Source organism: Mus caroli, unplaced genomic scaffold, assembly GCF_978045245.1.
Source record: "Mus caroli unplaced genomic scaffold, Mus_caroli_1 scaffold_16, whole genome shotgun sequence".
In the NCBI taxonomy this organism is placed as follows: Eukaryota; Metazoa; Chordata; class Mammalia; order Rodentia; family Muridae; genus Mus; species Mus caroli.
In genome coordinates, this window is record NW_028227271.1 from 15511742 (window position 1) to 15530360 (window position 18619).

At 49.7% G+C, this 18619-nt stretch overlaps 1 protein-coding gene and 1 pseudogene across 6 annotated transcripts in view; both read left to right on the forward strand.

Annotated features, from left to right (window-relative positions):
• Nucleotides 1-545: 545 nt before the first annotated feature.
• Brd1 (bromodomain containing 1) overlaps nucleotides 546-18619 on the forward strand; it is a 48763-nt gene continuing 30689 nt past the window's right edge. For 3 of the 6 annotated variants that reach the window (XM_021182864.3, XM_021182866.3, XM_021182865.3), the window contains exons 1-2: nucleotides 548-836; nucleotides 4069-5449. In XM_021182864.3, coding sequence (XP_021038523.1) covers nucleotides 4083-5449 — 1367 coding nt within the window. In that variant the 5' untranslated portion in view covers nucleotides 548-836; nucleotides 4069-4082. Of the gene's footprint in view, nucleotides 837-4068; nucleotides 5450-18619 lie in introns of all 6 variants that reach the window. The other 3 variants (XM_085831645.1, XM_085831644.1, XR_015045576.1) reach the window with 2 other exon arrangements.
• LOC110310161 (large ribosomal subunit protein eL15 pseudogene) lies at nucleotides 13071-13828 on the forward strand (annotated as a pseudogene).

Consider the following 18619-nt stretch of genomic DNA (forward strand, 5'->3'; position numbering starts at 1 on the left):
TATTCCTCAAAGGGATCCACCCTTGTTTGGTGATCCCTCCATTACGGCCCTCACCATTCCCTCCTAACTCATCCTCCGTGAACCACCCTGGTCACCAGACACTATCAGAACCCCACTTCTCCCCCTTAGGATGCATCTCTTGATTCTCTCAAGAACCATTCCCTTGGAAAGCACGAACTCTCAGGAAACTCCACCTGGCTCTCTAGGGTCAGCATTCTCGCTCTACTCAGTGCCATTGACCCCACAGTAAACACCATTCATCTGGTTACCCTTCTCTTACAGCAGCAGTCCTTCATCCTCAGGAGCCCTAGCCTGTCTCCCCCAGAATTCTCCTCCTAGTCACCCCACTCTTGTAGCACTCCTCCCCCATCCGGATCCCCACCCTAACTCCCCGAGAGCCACCCTTCCTGGTCACCCCACTCTCTCCTTCGCGTCCCGCCCCGCCCCCTTATCCCGGCTTGGCGCGGCGCGCGTCATGGCGGCGGCGGGCGGGGCGCGTCTCGCACGCAGCGCGCCGGGCGGAGCGCTCGCCGCATTGTTTGCTTCGCTGGGGAGCGAGCAGCGCCTCGGCAGGCGTCCGAGCAGCTCCGCGTCCGCGTCCTCCGCCCGGCCGGGCCCCGAGCCGGCCTCAGCCGGCTGTGCCGGCGCCGCCGACCCCGCCCGAGCCGCGGCGCCCTGCGGGCCCGGAGCCGCTGGCCGAGCGCGCCCCGGAGCCCGGCGGGGCACGGCTGCGCGGCCGTTGGCGGAGGAGCCGCGGCGCCATTAGCGCCGCCTCGGCCGCGCCGGCCTCCGCGCCCGCCCGCCCGCCGGGCTCCCGCGGCCGCGGCGCCCCGAAGGTGAGTGTCTGACGGTCGCTGTTCGCCGCCCGCCTCGCCGGCCCGGGCGGAGGTGCAGGCGCCATGTTTGGAGGCGGCAGCGGCAGCTCCGCATTGTCCGCGGGCGGGGAGGCCGGAGAGTCGGGGCGGCGAGGCCCGGAGGCCGTGAGGCCTGGCGGGCGCGGGAGCCGGAGGGACCGAGAAGGCCGGGCGGACGTGCGCCGCCGTGAGCCGGCGCGGCAGGGGACGCCGGAGATCGGTGCCGGCGGCTCGCCCAAGAGGCCGGGTCCGGGAGGCGAGGCCGCGGCGAGATCGCGGAGGCGGAGGCCGCAGCCGGGTGGGGGCGGAGAGGGACACGGAGGCCGCGGCGGGGTCGGGGAGACAGAGGAGTAGAAGGAGGCCGTCGCGGCGCGGGAGGCGCGGCCAAGAGAATGGAGCGATCGGCAGGGCTCAGGAGGCGGGGAGGCCGCCGGGCCGGGCGGGCGGGCTCTGGACGGCTCGGCTGTCTGGGCGGCTGGGGCGACCGAGGGCCGGGCGTCGGACAGCAGAGGAGGCGGAAGGCCTGGGGTCTCGTGGCGTCTGCCCACGTCCTCGCCCGTAGCCTTGGCGGTGCGGAGCGGGTCGCATTATGTAACAGATCGGTCCGATCTATTTTGCCAAGACAGGAAACTCCCTTGAAGAGGGACGGGCTCGGAAGATTTCCTAAGTCGAGCGGGGCCTGGTATCTCCGGAGCAAGCCCGCAGCTCCGCCACAACTCCGTGGATGTGTGCAGGAAACGCCGAGAAACGAGCGCGCGTGCGCGGCTTTCTTGGGCCTTTAGGAGAGAAGCAACTTTCCTGTGTGCTTAATTTGCAGAAAACGCAGCTCCTCATGGTGCCCTGCAGTTGTGACACACTTACACACACCTAGGAAACCGCCCCCCTTCATGGAGGACATTCACTTCACGCAGCTGCGACTGTTTTAGAGTATCAGTCATCTGGTAACACGTAGTTACAGAATTTCCCTATTACTTAGTTACTGTTTTATCACTTGTTGGGTCGAGCACTGTCCTGAGTCTGTGTTTACTCTCCGGATGGTCACCTTAGAGTAAGGTGTGTCTCTTTCCTGTGTGCTTTTACGGCGAGGGGTGGAAGCTCGGAAGAGTTTAAATGGCTTGTCCGCAAACCGGGCCGGAAATGAACGGAGCTGATTTTGAGCATGGAGTCTTTCCCCTCATTTGCCAGCAAAGCTTTTTAGGATGCGTTTAGCCCAGGGATTTCTGGAGAAGCATGCTTGTTGCCTTTGCTGATTCCTCCATGGAGTGATGCTTGTTCCTGCATAGAGCCAGAGGGGTAAAGTGCTGGGTTTATGAAAATGGGGAAGTAGATGAGATTGTTGGTCACTGTGCCGGGCAGTACTGCTACATGTCCGCTTTCCCCTGGTCACAACTACCTTTTCAAATTACAGAGTATGTGTGGCCATTAAGTATTAGGTTCAGTTCTTGTAGAAAAGTGGTTTAAAGACAGACCTTCAGTGCTCACTAGAAGAATGTGGGATTTGACAGGCTGGCTACAGTACTTTACTGGAGAGGAGAAAATTACATGTTTGCCTTTAATCTGGGAGCTGTTGCTTCTGCCTGTGGTTCTCTCTGGGAAGAATATGGTGCTGACACCTGGATTTGCACCGATCTCATCTCAGGGAGGTCGCTAGAGGCCTAGGGCGGGCTAGGGTTGCTTTGACAGTTTCCTGAGAATCCAGTGTTGAGTAGGCATCTGGAAGTGCCTCAGAAGCAGGTGCATTGGGGTCTGGCCGACTACAGTGTCTTCATATTCTTCTTGTTCATAGAGAGATAGTATCTATAGAATGTGGCTTTCTGCAGCTTGTAAAGTCTGTCTTTAAAAATGCATTGTAGAGATTTCCTTTTGGGACTTAAAACATGAAGTCTGCTCTTTGAGGGCTTTCTCCAAAGACTAGTAAGGTAACTATGAGTTGTGAGTTCAGGCGCTCTCTCTCTCTCTCTCTCTCTCTCTCTCTCTCTCTCTTTCTCTCCCTCCCTCCCTCCCTCCCTCCCTCCCTCCCTCCCTCTGGACTATCCTGACATTTCAGCTTGGTATATTTGGGAGTCAGTCTAACTCTACTTCTTGTCAGTAAAATAGGTTTGTTCAGCTGGAGGAGTGTGAGTGCTCCTGGCACTTGATGTTCCATATGCTCATTCTGCTTGACCAGTGGTTCAGAGTGGGCTTGTCTGCTCATAAGGTCCATAGACACCACGTCATGTCAGGGTCCACTACAAGGAATGTGAATATAGGCTGTTGGCTCCCTGGTTTTGTCCATCCTGGAAATGAGCAAATCTCTGCATTGAAGTTTTCAGGCGTGTGAACCAGAGATAAAGGGTGGCGGGGAGGCCTCTGCAGGCTGTGGTTTGAGGGAACCCATCCTTTCTTAGGAGCAAGAGCTGAGCATTTTTAGGTGTATCCGGAAGAGAGCAGAGATGTCGCTTGATTATCTTGCCCACTGCTAGGTTTGCTTGAAGAGTATGTGGCTTAGCACACGCCAGGGCCTGGCCTAATGAGAGGGAAAGGCTGGTGGTGCCCACGGCAGTTTCCAAGGTGGTCACTGCTGAGGTGTCCTGAAAGCTACACTGGGCTCTTGGGGCAAAAATATCCCACAGACCAGCTCAGCGTTCCCTTTAGTCCTGTGTAGGATGTGCTTGTGGAAAGAATGGACTACTTTATGCTGTTGAGTTATGGAAGCTTCTGGGCCCCAGCAGGAAAGTTTCCCAGGAGCCTCTGCTGGGCAGTAGTGAGAAAGAAAGGAGATTGCTAAGGGATTGCTAAGAGTAGGTGGCCACAGCCTAGCTGCTTAGTGGCCACAGGTCTCTGTGCTGTAAAGTCTGGCAGAAAAACAATCTATACTTGTAGAGGAGAGAGGCCTACTTCTTAACTCTGGAGACTATGTTGCTGTTTGGGGCTTACTTTTGGTCTAAAGAGGTGACTTGTGGGTGGAATGCACCTGTGCTCTAGCTATTCAGCAGGAATCCCGAGGGCTGCAGCTTCCTGCTGTCTCCGGGCCTTATCTGTACCTTTACCTGGGTGTGGTGAGGGAGAGGCTTGCTGAAATGTGAGACATTGTTTGGAAGTCTTCTTCAGAGCCTTTAAACTCGGAGCTTTGTTTGTGGGCTGATTTGTTAGTGCTACCCGAGCACATTTTGTAGTTTTCTGAAGGCTTCTGTCATCCTGCATGGAGGTAACTTTTCCTTTGACTTTATTTTAGGTAATCATTGCCAAATGAGGAGGAAAGGACGATGCCATCGAGGTTCTGCAGCGAGGCATCCTTCTTCCCCATGCAGTATTAAACACTCCCCCACTCGAGAAACACTGACCTACGCACAAGCTCAAAGGATGGTGGAGATAGAAATCGAAGGGCGCTTGCATCGGATCAGTATTTTTGATCCCTTGGAGATCATACTAGAAGATGACCTCACTGCTCAGGAAATGAGTGAATGTAACAGTAATAAGGAGAACAGCGAGAGGCCGCCTGTTTGCTTAAGAACTAAGCGTCACAAAAACAACAGAGTCAAAAAGAAAAATGAAGTCCTGCCCAGCACCCATGGCACACCTGCATCAGCCAGTGCCCTTCCCGAGCCCAAGGTGCGGATTGTGGAGTACAGTCCTCCCTCTGCACCCAGGAGGCCCCCTGTGTACTACAAGTTCATCGAGAAGTCAGCCGAGGAGCTGGACAACGAGGTAGAGTACGACATGGATGAGGAAGACTACGCCTGGCTAGAGATCATCAATGAGAAGCGGAAGGGTGACTGCGTCTCTGCTGTGTCACAGAATATGTTTGAGTTCCTGATGGATCGCTTCGAGAAGGAGTCCTACTGTGAGAACCAGAAGCAGGGTGAGCAGCAGTCCTTGATAGATGAGGACGCTGTTTGCTGCATCTGCATGGACGGGGAGTGCCAGAACAGCAACGTTATACTCTTCTGTGACATGTGCAACCTGGCTGTGCACCAGGAGTGCTACGGGGTACCCTACATCCCCGAGGGCCAGTGGCTTTGCCGCCACTGCCTGCAGTCTCGGGCCCGCCCTGCGGATTGCGTGCTGTGCCCGAATAAGGGCGGTGCCTTCAAAAAGACAGACGATGACCGCTGGGGCCACGTGGTGTGTGCCCTGTGGATCCCAGAGGTTGGCTTTGCCAACACGGTATTCATTGAGCCCATTGACGGTGTGAGGAACATCCCTCCTGCCCGGTGGAAACTGACATGCTACCTCTGTAAGCAGAAAGGCGTGGGTGCCTGCATTCAGTGCCACAAAGCAAATTGCTACACAGCATTCCATGTGACATGTGCCCAGAAGGCTGGCCTGTACATGAAGATGGAGCCTGTGAAGGAGCTGACTGGAGGCAGTGCCACGTTCTCTGTCAGAAAGACTGCTTACTGTGATGTCCACACGCCTCCAGGCTGTACCCGGAGGCCGTTGAACATTTATGGAGATGTTGAAATGAAAAATGGTGTGTGTCGAAAAGAAAGCTCAGTCAAAACGGTCAGGTCTACGTCCAAGGTCAGGAAAAAAGCAAAAAAGGCTAAGAAAACACTGGCTGAGCCCTGTGCGGTCCTGCCGACCGTCTGCGCTCCGTATATCCCCCCTCAGAGGTAAGTGCCTCTGAGCTTCCGGCTCAGATGGGCCTGAAGGGAAAGACTTGATGGAGGATACAAATCGGGGCCAGCTGGAGTCCTGCCGCACCTCTGTCCCACCTCCTGATAGTCTGCGTCCTAAGTTGTAGCCTTTGGTTCACTAGCTACTGTGGAGTGGGGGTATGAAGTGTAAGGAGGCCCGGATTGGGATAGTTTACAGTAGTCACCTGTTGGCCTGGAATATAAGGTAGGTACCCTCACGGGAGCCACAGCCACACTAGTATTCATTCAACCCTGGGTTTCTGGACTTCAAAGCACCCTAAGTTTTGTTTCTAGCTATAATGCCGTTAAACTCCCTTATTAGCAGATTTTAGGACCTTGTGTGAAAGCATCTGGTTGGGAAAGTGAACTACCATCCTCAGTAAGGTAACTGAGGTGAGGTTAGAGCAGGAGCTGCTGTCAGCAGGCAGATGGTGGTCTGTCTTCTACTGGCCTTGAACTCACAGGGATCCTCTGCCTGCCTCCCAAGTGCTCCCACCATACTTGACACATTGTATGTTCCTGGTGGGAGGACTTGTCCTCTGTGCAGTTTAGGGACTGCTTCAGCTTCTTCAGTCTGCATTGGGCTGCCCCCTCTCCTGTGTCTTCTCAACTACTCCGTGGCTTGCTGTTTTTGTTCCATTATTGCAAAAAAAGTTCCTTTTCACATCATAGCCTGAGGATGCCAAATGAATCCATTCTTTTTGTATCTGTTTGAACCCTTTTTTTGAGCCTTAAGGAAGTAATTTTCTGTGACGGGGGTGTGGGCTTTTAGTTGGGTCAGGTTTGTAAAGCCCCAAGGAGATGAAGTTCATGTGAAGCAGACAGCTGCCCTAAAGCAACCCACATGAGTATTACTGTAAACTGCTCTGTAAAAACATTCATTCTGTAGCGAACTGGTAGACAGTAGATTTCAGAGTATTTTTGCGGGGGAGGGAGATCTGGTCTCTGTATGTTTGGCTGTTTTAGAATGCCTATAGATCTGGCTGTCCTGGAACTCCATCCGCCTGCCTCTGTCTCCTGAGTGTGCTAGGATTGAAGACATGAGCCACCAGCACTGGCTCAAAACCTATCTTTAACATAGTGAACATTAGGTTTTTTGTGTTACTTTCTTATGAATGTCTGGTTTGAAGAAATTAATCTTTTTTTGTTTTTGTTTTTTGAGACAGGGTTTCTCTGTGTAGACCTGGCTGTCCTGGAACTCACTTTATAGACCAGGCTGGCCTCGAACGCAGAAATCCGCCTGCCTCTGCCTCCCGAGTGCTAGGATTAAAGGCGTGCACCACCACGCCCGGGGAAATTAATCATTCTTTTTTTTTTTTTTTTTGGTTTTTCGAGACAAGGTTTCTCTGTGTAGCCCTGGCTGTCCTGGAGCTCACTCTGTAGACCAGGCTGGCCTCCAACTCAGAAATCCACCTGCCTCTGCCTCCCGAGTGCTGGGATTAAAGGCGTGCGCCACCACACCCGGCTAAATTAATCATTCTTGCTAGCATGCCATGATTGATTCCACTGTGGAGTTGGGTAGCCTGCCTTTGTATTAGAGTTTAAAACGGGTAAATAAATGCTTTTGGTTTTTATAGGCCTATACCTACTACTTATAGTCAGTGAGTCAGAAACAGAGATCTCGTAACCCCTTGTTCAGTGAAGAGTCCTGTTAGAACCAGCATGCCTGGCCGGGCGTGGTGGCGCACGCCTTTAATCCCAGCACTGGTTGGGAAAGTGAACTACCATCAGAGGCAGAGGCAGAGGCAGGTGGATTTCTGAGTTGGAGGCCAGCCTGGTCTACAAAGTGAGTGCCAGGACAGCCAGGGCTACACAGAGAAACCCTGTCTCGAAAAACCAAAAAAAAAAAAAAAAAAGAACCAGCATGCCTGACTTCTGTGCCTAAAGAGGCGGAAAGGATAGGGTTCTATGAAGAGCTCAGGAAAGTTTAGCTTTACCTAAATTGAAGTAAGTGAAGCAGCAGTCTGCCTTGCTCTCGCTGGAGTGCCCAGGTGATGGGTGCCATCCTGTACCCTGGCCTGTGGTTCCTGATGCTCAGGTTTTGGAACATGAAAGCTGCCAGGTGGGTGGGGCTTGCAAGGAGGAGGATCTGCAGTGAGAACAAAGACCATCGAAGAAGCTTGAAGCTTAAAAAAAAAATCTTCCAGGGTCTGTTCAGTAGAATTCAGCAGATTCTACTTTGTGCATTGTGGCCCGTGTTTTCTTCCCCAGACAAGGTCTTATCTGTAGCCCAAGACTGCCTGAGGCCTATGGAACACAAGCCAGGCTGGCCTCAGACTTGTGAGTCTCTTGCTTCAGCCTGTCACATGCTCACTCTCCTGTCCTAGCTTGTCTTACTTTGTTTTGTTGTGTTGTGTTTTGTGACAGAATCTCACTCTATATCCCAGGCAGGGTTGAAACTAGAGTCTCGGCCTCTTGAATGATGGATTTACAGGTGTAAGCCACCATGCATAGCTGCTTGCTACTACTGCTGCTGTTGCTTTTTATTAATTAATTAATTATATGTAAGTACAATGTAGCTGTTTTCAGACACTCCAGAAGAGGGCATCAGATTTCGTTACGGACCGTTGTGAGCCACCATGTGGTTGCTGGGATTTGAACTCAGGACCTTTGGAAAAGCAGTCGGTGCTCTTAACCGCTGAGCCATCTCACCAATCCCCTGCTGTTGCTTTTTAAAGATTTATTATTCATTTTGTATGTGTGAGTGTTTGACCTGAATGTATATATGTGCACCATGTGTATGACTGGTTCCCTGCAGTCAGAAGAGGACTTCAGATGCCCTGGAACTGGAGTTGCAGATGATTTTTGTGGGTCAGCAGTGGGGTGGAATGGAATATGGTTGGACAGCTTTAACCAGTAGACTGCGGACAGGCAGTGCTGGCCAACTTGGCTTACACCTTTAATCCCAGCCATTGGGAAGCAGAGGCAGGAGGATTTCTGTTTAGAGTTCAAGGCCATCCTGGTCTATGTGGTGAGCTCCAGGACAGCCAGGGCTATGGAGAGAGACTGTGTCCAAAAGAAAAGTAAAGTTTGGGGAAGGTTGAAGAAGGAAGGTTTTTGTGGTTTTTTTTTTTTTTTGGTTTATCGAGACAGGGTTTCTCTGTGTGGTCCTGGCTGTCCTGGACTCATTCTGTAGACCAGGCTGGCCTCGAACTCAGAAATCCACCTGCTTCTACCTCCCGAGTGCTGGGACGAAAGGCGTGCGCCACCATGCCCGGCTTTTTTTCTTTTTTCTTTTTTTTTTTTTTTTTTTTTTCGAGACAGGGTTTCTCTGTATAGCCCTGGCTGCCCTGGAACTCACTCTGTAGACCAGGCTGGCCTTGAACGCAGAAATCCGCCTGCCTCTGCCTCCCAAGTGCTGGGATTAAAGGCGTGCGCCACCACTGCCCGGCTTTTTTTTTTTTTTGTGTGTGTGTGTTTTTTTTTTTTTTTTTTTTTTTGTCTTGTTTTTTGTTTTTTTTTTTGTGGCTGGGTTTTCCTGTATGGTATGGTCCTGGTTGTCTTAGAACTCACTCTGTAGACCAGGCTGGCCTTGAAGTTGACATCTGCCTGTTCCTGCCTCCCAAAGGGGTGTACCACCCATACCCTACCTATTTTTTTTTTCAACTATTTTGATGCCTGTGTTTGTTTCTGTGCTCTTCTGTGACCCTGCTCATCCACCTGATTCTGTGTAGCAGGAGGAAAGAGGAGGAACAGGTAAAGGGCAACGCTTCGTAGCTGATCTCCAGAACAGTAGCTGCTGGGGAGTCTGTAGCTCTGCCTGCCCACATCTGGACTTGACTCACTCCGATAGCCTCTGTGCCCTTGGAGAATTGGTGTGCACTTTATTCAGTACCGATGTGTACGTTGGGACTCAGTGCTGGGCTAGCTGTGAGACTGAGGCGCCTTCTATTTGCTGTTTACACTGCCAGTCCTCGGTCTGGCTTTGGGAAAAGACCAAGTGGTGTGTGAACACGTGATGCATGTCATCAGGTAGACTAGGGTTTGCTTTTACATATACTATTCTGGCTTGGATTTTGTGCACACACCCCCTCCATGCTTCTGCTAGTTAACTTGTCAGCTTCTCTCTCTGTCTCTCTGTCTCTCTGTCTCTCTCTCTCTGTTAATGGCATAGCTGTTTGTTTGTTTATTTATTTATTTTGAGTTTTAGAGAAACTTCTTTTTCTCTTGTGTGGTCCTGACTGTACTAGAACTTGTTCTGTAGATCCTGCTGGCCTCCAACTCAAAGATCTGTCTTTCCCTTCCAAGTGTTGGGATTAAAGATGTGTACCAACATACCTGACTCCCCCCACCCCCCCTACCCAAGTCTGTCTGTCTATCTAAATTTTTGAGACAGGGTCTCACTGCGTGACCTTGGCTGACCTGGGGCTTGCTATGTAGCCTCATACTCCCCCGTGCCTCTGCCTCCTGAGCTGGGACTAAAGGCATGTCAACAGCATGCCTGGCTTAGTTACCAGTTTTGAAAACAGTACATGTAAAATATTGCATATAATTTGGATTTTGCTCTTTCTTTGCTAGTGGTATGTATCACACTCCCTGGGGATGCTGACATTGCACTGCTGTGAGCCACAGCCTCAGTGAGAGGCACAAAGGATGGCTGAGCACTTGGTGGGGAGCTGTGCTGTTTAACTGGGCTGGCTGTTGGGTAGCATGGCTGCTTTGACTTGTGTGAGGTGATCAGCGTGTAGCCTCCTGTCAGAGAGCATCTGTATTTGATAAACATTTCCATCTGTCACAGTTGGCGCCATCCCTTCCAAGTGGAAGCCCTGCACTGTATGTCCTGGGAGCAGTGTAGGGAGGGCTTGCTGCTGTGCCAGGGCCTTGGAAAGCAAGCAGATGCATCTACTGTAGAGATGCTGGGGAAGAAGCATTTGAGCAACCAATTGGGAAGTACAAAATGACACACTCTGGTGTGGAAGGCAGAGCCCATCTGACAGCCAGTCTGAGATGAGTGGGTCTACCCGCTCGCTCATCCTGTGCCCTTAGAAAGCTGGGTCAATCATACCGAGCTGAAATCACTGTATACTGACTCTTCCCACTGTCTGGACACCTTCCCCTAGTGGACTGTTGTCCCTGGGCGCTCAGCAGAGAGGGCATCTCCAGTATGTCTGATTTCCTCTTTTTGTCTTTGTTTTTTTTTTTTTTTTTTTTTTTTTGAGACAGGGTTTCTCTGTTTAGCCCCGGCTGTCCTGGAACTCACTTTGTAGACCAGGCTGGCCTCGAACTCAGAAATCCGCCTGCCTCTGCCTCCCAAGTGCTGGGATTAAAGGCGTGCGCCACCACGCCTGGCTCCTCTTTTTGTTTTTAAAGATTTATTTTTATTTTATGTATATGAGTATACTGTGCTTGTACAGATGGTTGTGAGCCTTCATGTGGTTGTTGGTTGTTGGGAATTGAATTTAGGACCTTTGCTTGTTCCAGTCAACCCCTCTTGCTCCAGTCAACCCTGCTTGCTCCGGCCCAAAGATTTATTATTACAAATAAGTACACTGTAGCTGTCTTCAGATGCACCAGAAGAGGGTGTCAGATGTTATTATGCATGGTTGTGAGCCACCATGTGGATGCTGGGATTTGAACTCAGGACCTCCTGAGAGCAGTCAGTGCTCTTATCCACTGAGTTACTTTGGAATAGGTAGAAGTAGATACTTACTGCATTGCTGGGGGCAGGCTGTTCTTTGGTCTCTCTACTGCTGCTGTCAGTCCACTTGAAGCTACCAGTGGGCCTTCGTGGTGCCAAGCTGCCTAGCGTTTCTTCTGTGGGACCCCGAGGTCAGCAGGACTTTCAAGTTTGGTCCACATTAGAAAAAAAGATTGCATTACATGGTCATGTGTGCCCTCGGGGCATGGGTTCTAAGTTATCCTTTGCAGTGGGGAGGGAAACTTGCATACCGTGTCCTGTCCATGCCCACCTTCTAGAGGTAATCTTGGTGCCTGGTTGTTGCTCCATACCGTGACTCCAGCTCCATGCCCCTAACCCAGCCTGCCTCACACAATACTCGGGCCCTATGAGTCTTAGGAAGACCATTCTGATACTCTTGTTCTGAGGGGCCAGAGCATTGGGCAGATATTACCAAATGGAAGGTCAGGGGCCAGAGGGCCTGGAGGTGGGCAGACCTGTCACTGGCAGGACATGGGTTGGGTGTTCTCTCTGCTGACACCACGTCAGCCACTGCTTTGACTGCTCTTCAGCTTTCCTGGGTTTGGATGCTTTGTCTGTTTGTCTGGTGTGTTTCCTTTATGTTATGGTGACCGTCCACCATAAATTATTTTTGTTAGGAATCTTGGAGGTTTGACAAAGGGGTCATGACCTACAGGTTGGGAACGACTGGTCAACAGTATTGCTGGTCTTTTTATTTGTTTGAGGCATGTCTGTGTTGACCAGGCTGACCTAGAACTACCTGCCTTTGCCTCCGAACTGTTGGGATTAAAGGTGTGTGCCACCATTCCTCCATGTTTCTGAGGGGTGTTTCCTGGCAGCTAGTTTCACATCTTTGTCAAGACTTGAAAACAAGTACAGATTGAGGATTGTTTGGCCTGGCCAGTCTTCTCTATGATTATTAGCATCAGTGTTAGTCCTCGGTCCCTGGGCTTTTGTCCTCCCGGGTTTGTGCTGGTTTGTCAGTTGCTTGAGGAGGCTGGGAAGTTACCCAGCACATAGGACCTGGGCATTGTGAGGAGAGGAGGCCTGGAGTGTCAAGAGAGGAGCCATTTCTCACTACCTCAGGGGAGGTGAATAGTCAACCATATGATAGCATTTATAATACAGTTGGCCTCGGCCACAGTTGGCCTGTTATCTCTGAGATCTTGGCCCTGCTTATTTTCCGTGGCAAATGCCTTCTTATAAGCAGCCGAAGAAGGTGCCCACTTGCCAGCTCTCTTTGCGACTAACTTGTGTTCTTTGGCAATTCCAGGTTTCACATGGCCATCTATTGAGTTGGGTGTATGGTCTGTGTCTAGAGGTAAATTGTAGACTTTTGAGTCCTTGGAGGCAAAAAACCTAGGCTTTAAAAATGGTGCTTTATTTTTTTATTTTTCATTTTCATGATGTAATGATGTTATTCATTGATACTGTAAGGTTAGAGACACTTGTCGGCCTGACCATGAGCTGTCCTGAACATGAGTGGAGTTCATTATAAAGATGCAGGATGTGTAGGAAAGGTTGCATCAAGAAAGGAGGCTGGTTTGTAAAATTTCACTCTCCAGAGGTGACTGTGTGGGGCATCTGGAGAGATTGTGGGTCTATGCACATGTATGGGTGGAAGTCATGTTTTTTTCTTACTTTTCATGATTTTTGTCTAGGGAACTCTAATGAAAATCAGAGACTAATGTAACCTGAGTTATCAAGTATAGCAGCGAGCCACAGTTACCGTGGAGGCCTGCAATCTCTGAGTTCATTCTCCTGCTTAGAACAGCATTCTCAGCTGGGCAGTGGTGACGCACGTCTTTAATCCCAGCACTTGGGAGGCCTAGGCAGGTGGATTTCTGAGTTCGAGGCCAGCCTGGTCTTCAGAGTGAGTGAGTTCCAGGGCAGCCAGGGCTACACAGAGAAACCTGTCTCAAAACAACAACAACAACAAGAACAACAACAAAAAAGAACAGCATTCAGGTGGCTCTGGAACTTGTGTGCACTTGACATCCTTGGGCACGTTGTCTTCTCATTTCTAGTGATAGCTGTGATTGACAAAGGGAGAAATAAGCTTTAAGAAGGTACAGAGAAGCTTTCCTCTGGCGCCGGCCATCAGGTGAGCCAAGATGGGTGCATACAAATACATCCAGGAGCTATGGAGGAAGAAGCAGTCTGACGTGATGCGCTTTCTTCTGAGGGTCCGCTGCTGGCTCTCTGCGCTGCACAGGGCTCCCCGCCCCACCCGGCCTGATAAAGCTCGAAGACTGGGGTACAAGGCTAAGCAAGGCTATGTCATTTACAGGATTCGTGTCTGCCGTGGTGGTCATAAACGCCCAGTTCCTAAGGGTGCAACTTACGGCAAGCCTGTCCACCATGGTGTGAACCAGCTGAAATTTGCCCGAAGCCTTCAGTCTGTTGCTGAGGAGAGAGCTGGGCGCCATTGTGGGGCTTTGAGAGTCCTGAATTCCTACTGGGTTGGTGAAGATTCCACATATAAATGTTTTGAGGTTATCCTCATTGATCCGTTCCATAAAGCTATCAGAAGAAATCCTGACACCCAGTGGATCACCAAACCAGTCCACAAACACAGAGAGATGCGTGGGCTGACATCTGCTGGCCGAAAGAGCCGTGGCCTTGGAAAGGGCCACAAGTTCCACCACACTATTGGTGGTTCCCGCAGTGCAGCCTGGAGAAGGCGCAATACTCTCTAGCTCCACCGTTACCGCTAATACACGTGATATTTGTAAAATTCATATCCAATAAACGATTTAGGACAGTCAAAAAAAAAAAAGTACAGAGAAAACCTATTGGTTCAGCAACTTAACTTCAAAAGTCCCTGTGACTGGTTCGTCCTCCTTGCCCGTGCCTCCCTCTGTCCCAGCCGTGAGACTCCCTGAGTGTGCAGCCCGTAAAGAACCCTCTCAGAGCTGTAGATTGATGCTAATGAAGCGAGCGCTGGTCACCCCTTGTCTGTGTAAAGTGTCCCCAGAGGCCAGAGTTTTCCATGTTTCCTGCAGGAGGCTTTGGGGTCCTGGAATTGTTTGTTGAGGATGGTATGTGGGAGCCTAAGAGCCTGTTCCTTCTATCCTCCTGGTGGTTCCTGCTATGTAGACCTTCCTGCTGGCTCCTAGCCCCATCGTTACTGACCTCCTGTGTTCTTGGTCTGGTTCCACAGTATTGCTGAGCATAGGCGTAGCTCATAGCACTACGGGCTTTTTACTGACTGTCCCATGACTGCATGGTTGTCCCGATGACATCAGTGTTCTGTGGGAATTCTGGTAGGGACGACCTTGCCACTCACATGGGTTTATTTATTTGTTTTTCTTTTCTTTTTTTGAGATAGGGTTTCTTCATAGGTTCGGCTGGAAATCACTATGTAAACCAGACTGCCTTGCCTCTGCCTCCCTAGGACTGGGACTAAGGTTTCTACCACCACACCTGCTAATATGAGAGAGGTAACTGGTGAGGCCCTGTCTCAACAATAGCCACAACTCCACCCACCCCACTTTCCAAAATGTCCCCTTCTCCCCCGATAAAATTAGCCTTTTGTGACTCTGTTAGGATATAGGATTTTTGTTTTTATATATTATATATAAAATTTATAAATTTTAGGTTATCTTTGTAGACAGTATCTGTGCAAATGGCAGTTTTGTTGGGCTTTTCTGCTTTTTTAGCTTTTTTACTCAAATTCAGACGAGGCCTGCCTATTGAGCTGTCCAGAAGGGGATTGACTCTGATGCTATACAGTGTACTGTATGTATATTCCTACATAGTGTATGTAGGAATTTGTTTTTTTTTTTTTAAAGCAGCCTTACTGTGAAGCCCTAGCTGCCCTGAAACTTGTGTGTAGACCAGGCTGGCTTCCAACCCACAGAGACCCATCTGCCTCTGTGTCTGAGTGCTGGGGAGAATTCTTAGCAATCAGTAATTTTTTTTTTTTTTTTTTTTTTTGGTTTTTTTTTTGAGACAGGGTTTCTCTATGTAGCCCTGGCTGTCCTGGCACTCACTTTGTAGACCAGGCTGGCCTCGAACTCAGAAATCCGCCTGCCTCTGCCTCCCGAGTGCTGGGATTAAAGGCGTGCGCCACCACGCCCGGCTTAATCAGTAATATTTAATTCATAATGGAGTCACTGGTTTTGTTAAAAGCCGGGTTACTATTTCCATGGGGGAGTGTTAGTATTGGACTGAGGTGGAGTTGGCCCTGTTTTTCTTGCTGTTCTTTACTTTTGCTTTTTAAGACCGTCTCTCTGTGCAGCTTAGGTGGCCTCAACTTCACCATCCTCTGCCTGAGACTCTGAAGTGCTGGGTGACAGGTATGCTGCCTTGCCCAGCTTTCTTCCTGGTTTGTTCTTACTGTCGGAGGAGCTAGAAATCCTGGCCATATGTATAAGTAGACTATAAAAGTGGCTTGTTGTGGTAGTGTATGTGCAAAGCTACAAGTTGGCTGTAAGCAGTGCATCCACTTTAGACCTAGGGTCTTCCTCACTAAAAGTGGATAAAACCTAGGCCGAGAAAGGTTAGAAAGACCTGACAGTGTGAGTCACTTGCCGCCCTCACTTTGTAAACATAAATTCACACTTTTCAGCAAAATGGTCCAGTTAATTTTTCTCTTGTATTTTTGTTTTTATTAGCTGTATTTAGGAAGGCTTGAGAAACTTGTGAGTGTATTCTTGCTAACATTTAAAATTTTTAAATAGACTATAATATTAAGAAATTCATAGCTGGGTGTGGTGGCGCACGCCTTTAATCCCAGCACTCGGGAGGCAGAGGCAGGCGGATTTCAGAGTTGGAGGCCAGCCTGGTCTACAAAGTGAGTCCCAGGACAGCCAGGGCCATACAGAGAAACCCTGTCTCGAAAAACCAAAAAAAAAAAAAAAGACAGATGTGTGATTATTAAGTTACAATGGAACAATTGTAGCTATTGTTTGTGTCTGAGAGCCCTTCTTGTTGCATGGCTAGGGCTGAAAGTGGTCTGGCTCCTGTAGGGCTTGCTTCATGGGCTTTTCCTCTCTGTAATCTTGGTTTATTTGTGCCTTTGACATAACACTCATATCAGATTTAGTTACAATAACTATGCAGACAAGGTTGGGTAGTTTATAAAGGAATTTTTTTTTTTTAGCTCACAATTTGGGGAGCTGAGAGCACAAGATTGGGCATCACATCAACTTATTCTGTGGCTGAATCAGTGGGGCAGTGGCATCGAGGCAGGAGCATGTGTGGGGACGTAGAAATGCTGTGGTGAGATTGGACTCCAGAGCACAGGGAGTGGCCAGCCTGGTCTTCCTACTGGGGACCTATCACTCCAGGGATCTGGGACAGACTATCCAGACTAGAGTAGCGCCTCTGTTTCCTTCTAGAGGTCCATTTTGGTCATGTCTACTCACAGGTTCCTGTGTGCTCGGGTCTCAGGTCTGGCTGTGTTGGTTGTCTGTCAGTGGTAGTTTGGCCTGCTCTTCCTGTGGGTTCCGAGTTGGCCTGAGCATTGATGAGCGTGGGATGAACTGGTTGGACATGCTTGCTTTTGGCTGGTCTGCTTCTGAGGTCCACCTTTGTCCACAGCGTGCAGTTGCTCACCAGGGGGGAGTCAGACTCTGCTCATGTAGTGTTTGGATACATACCTGTAGAGGACATATTTTACATTTTTGTTGTTGTTGTTGTTTTGTTTTTCGAGACAGGGTTTCTCTGTGTAGCCTTGGCTGTCCTGGAACTCACTCTGTAGACCAGGCTGCCCTCGAACTCAGAAATCTGCCTGCCTCTGCCTCCCAAGTGCTGGTATTAAAGGCGTGCGCCACCACTGCCTGGCATTAAAAGTATTTTTTTTTTAAAGATTTATTTATTTATTTATTTATTTATTTATTATATGTAAGTACACTGTAGCTGTCTTCAGACACTCCAGAAGAGGGCGTCAGATCTCATTACGGATGGTTGTGAGCCACCATGTGGTTGCTGGGATTTGAACTCCGGACCTTCGGAAGAGCAGTCGGGTGCTCTTACCCACTGAGCCATCTCACCAGCCCCCAAAAGTATTTTTATATAAACCTTGTTTACAACTTGCAAGCTATTTACAATTTCCCAAGTTCTTGCACTGGGGAAGGTGTGGGTCTAGTATGAAGTTGGAATCTTTATTAAAGCAAATTGCTAATTATTATTTTTACTTTTAAATTGTTAAAAAATGTTGTATCTGGCTGGGAGTGGTGGTGCACACTGTTAATCTTAGCGCTGGGAGGCAGAGGCAGAACTCTGAGCTCATGACTACCCTAGTGTATAAAGCTAGTTCTCAGACAGCCATGGCTCCATTACATAGAGAAACTCGGTCTTGAAAAAAACAACAAAAACAAACAAAAGTCTTATATCTCTGTACTGCCTCTGAAGGTTAAAGTAACCATCAATGTAGTGTTGAACCTATGTTTGCTGTACAGATGTTACACCTTAGTCAGAGTGGTGCAAACACAAGCTGTACCAACACTGCAAGCTCCTGCCCGCTCCAGGGACAGTTTCCTGTGGGACTTTGGTCCATCCTCAGGTGTCGCGGTTGCCTTCTGGTGCAGCCTGGTGTCCTGCCTCTTGGTGGGTTTGTCATTGCAGATAATGCTTGGTGGTCTTGGTGTTTGACCCACCACATTGAGCATGCAGAGCCACAGAGGGCACTGCATCATCCAGCGGAGCTCAGCCAGGAGGCTCGACCGCCTTGAGATTTGAAGCATTCTCAAGAGCAAGCAAGCCTTGGCAGAGCCCGGCCCTGGCAGAGCCGGCCTTCCAGCTGATGCTGGTGTTCTTGATTGCTCTGTAAAATCTACATTTGCCTTCTTAAAAAAAATAAAAATAAAAGTGAACTTAGAAAATTTTAAAGCCTGTTCTGTAATTTTGATGTGTGGTACAGTGAAAGAACACCTTCTTGTAGCCTTTTGTAGTGGGATTTGCTGGAGTTTGTCTTTCAGTGTCTTTGTGAGGTGGCATACCAAGCCCCTCTTTTCGGAGGGAGGGAAGGAGGGAGAGAGAGGGAGGCAGGCAGGCTGGCTGTGGTATGAAGCAGCCGCCCAGAAGCTCTCTGGCATTCACAGCATTCACAGCACTCACAGCCTGAGGGCTTTGAGCGTGCCTTCTGCAGAGGTTTTTATAGCTTGGCACGCTATGACATTTCTCAGAGGATGGTTGTCATTTACTAGGAGCAGACCATGTTCCCAGCCTGAATTCAGTGGGTGGGCTGCTCTGCTTCGAGAGTTTCTTTAAGGTTGAGTGTGACCAGCGCTGGTGGTGCCAGCTGTGAGAGCAGACTTTGACCTCAGAGTCTATCCAGTAGGCAGCATCTCAGCTGGCAGTGGTCAGTAGCAGTCACTGTGTGTGTAGATGGGAGCAAAGTGGTTAAAGTTTTGTTCAACTGTGTTTCCTTTAGAAGTTTAACCTGGTGACTGTTTGGGAGGATGAAATCTTTAGTTAGTTGAAGGTTATGAACCGTTTTCAGGGACAGGCTCAGGGAGAAAACTGCAGTGTCCTGTCTAGTTTTCTAAATGCAAACACTT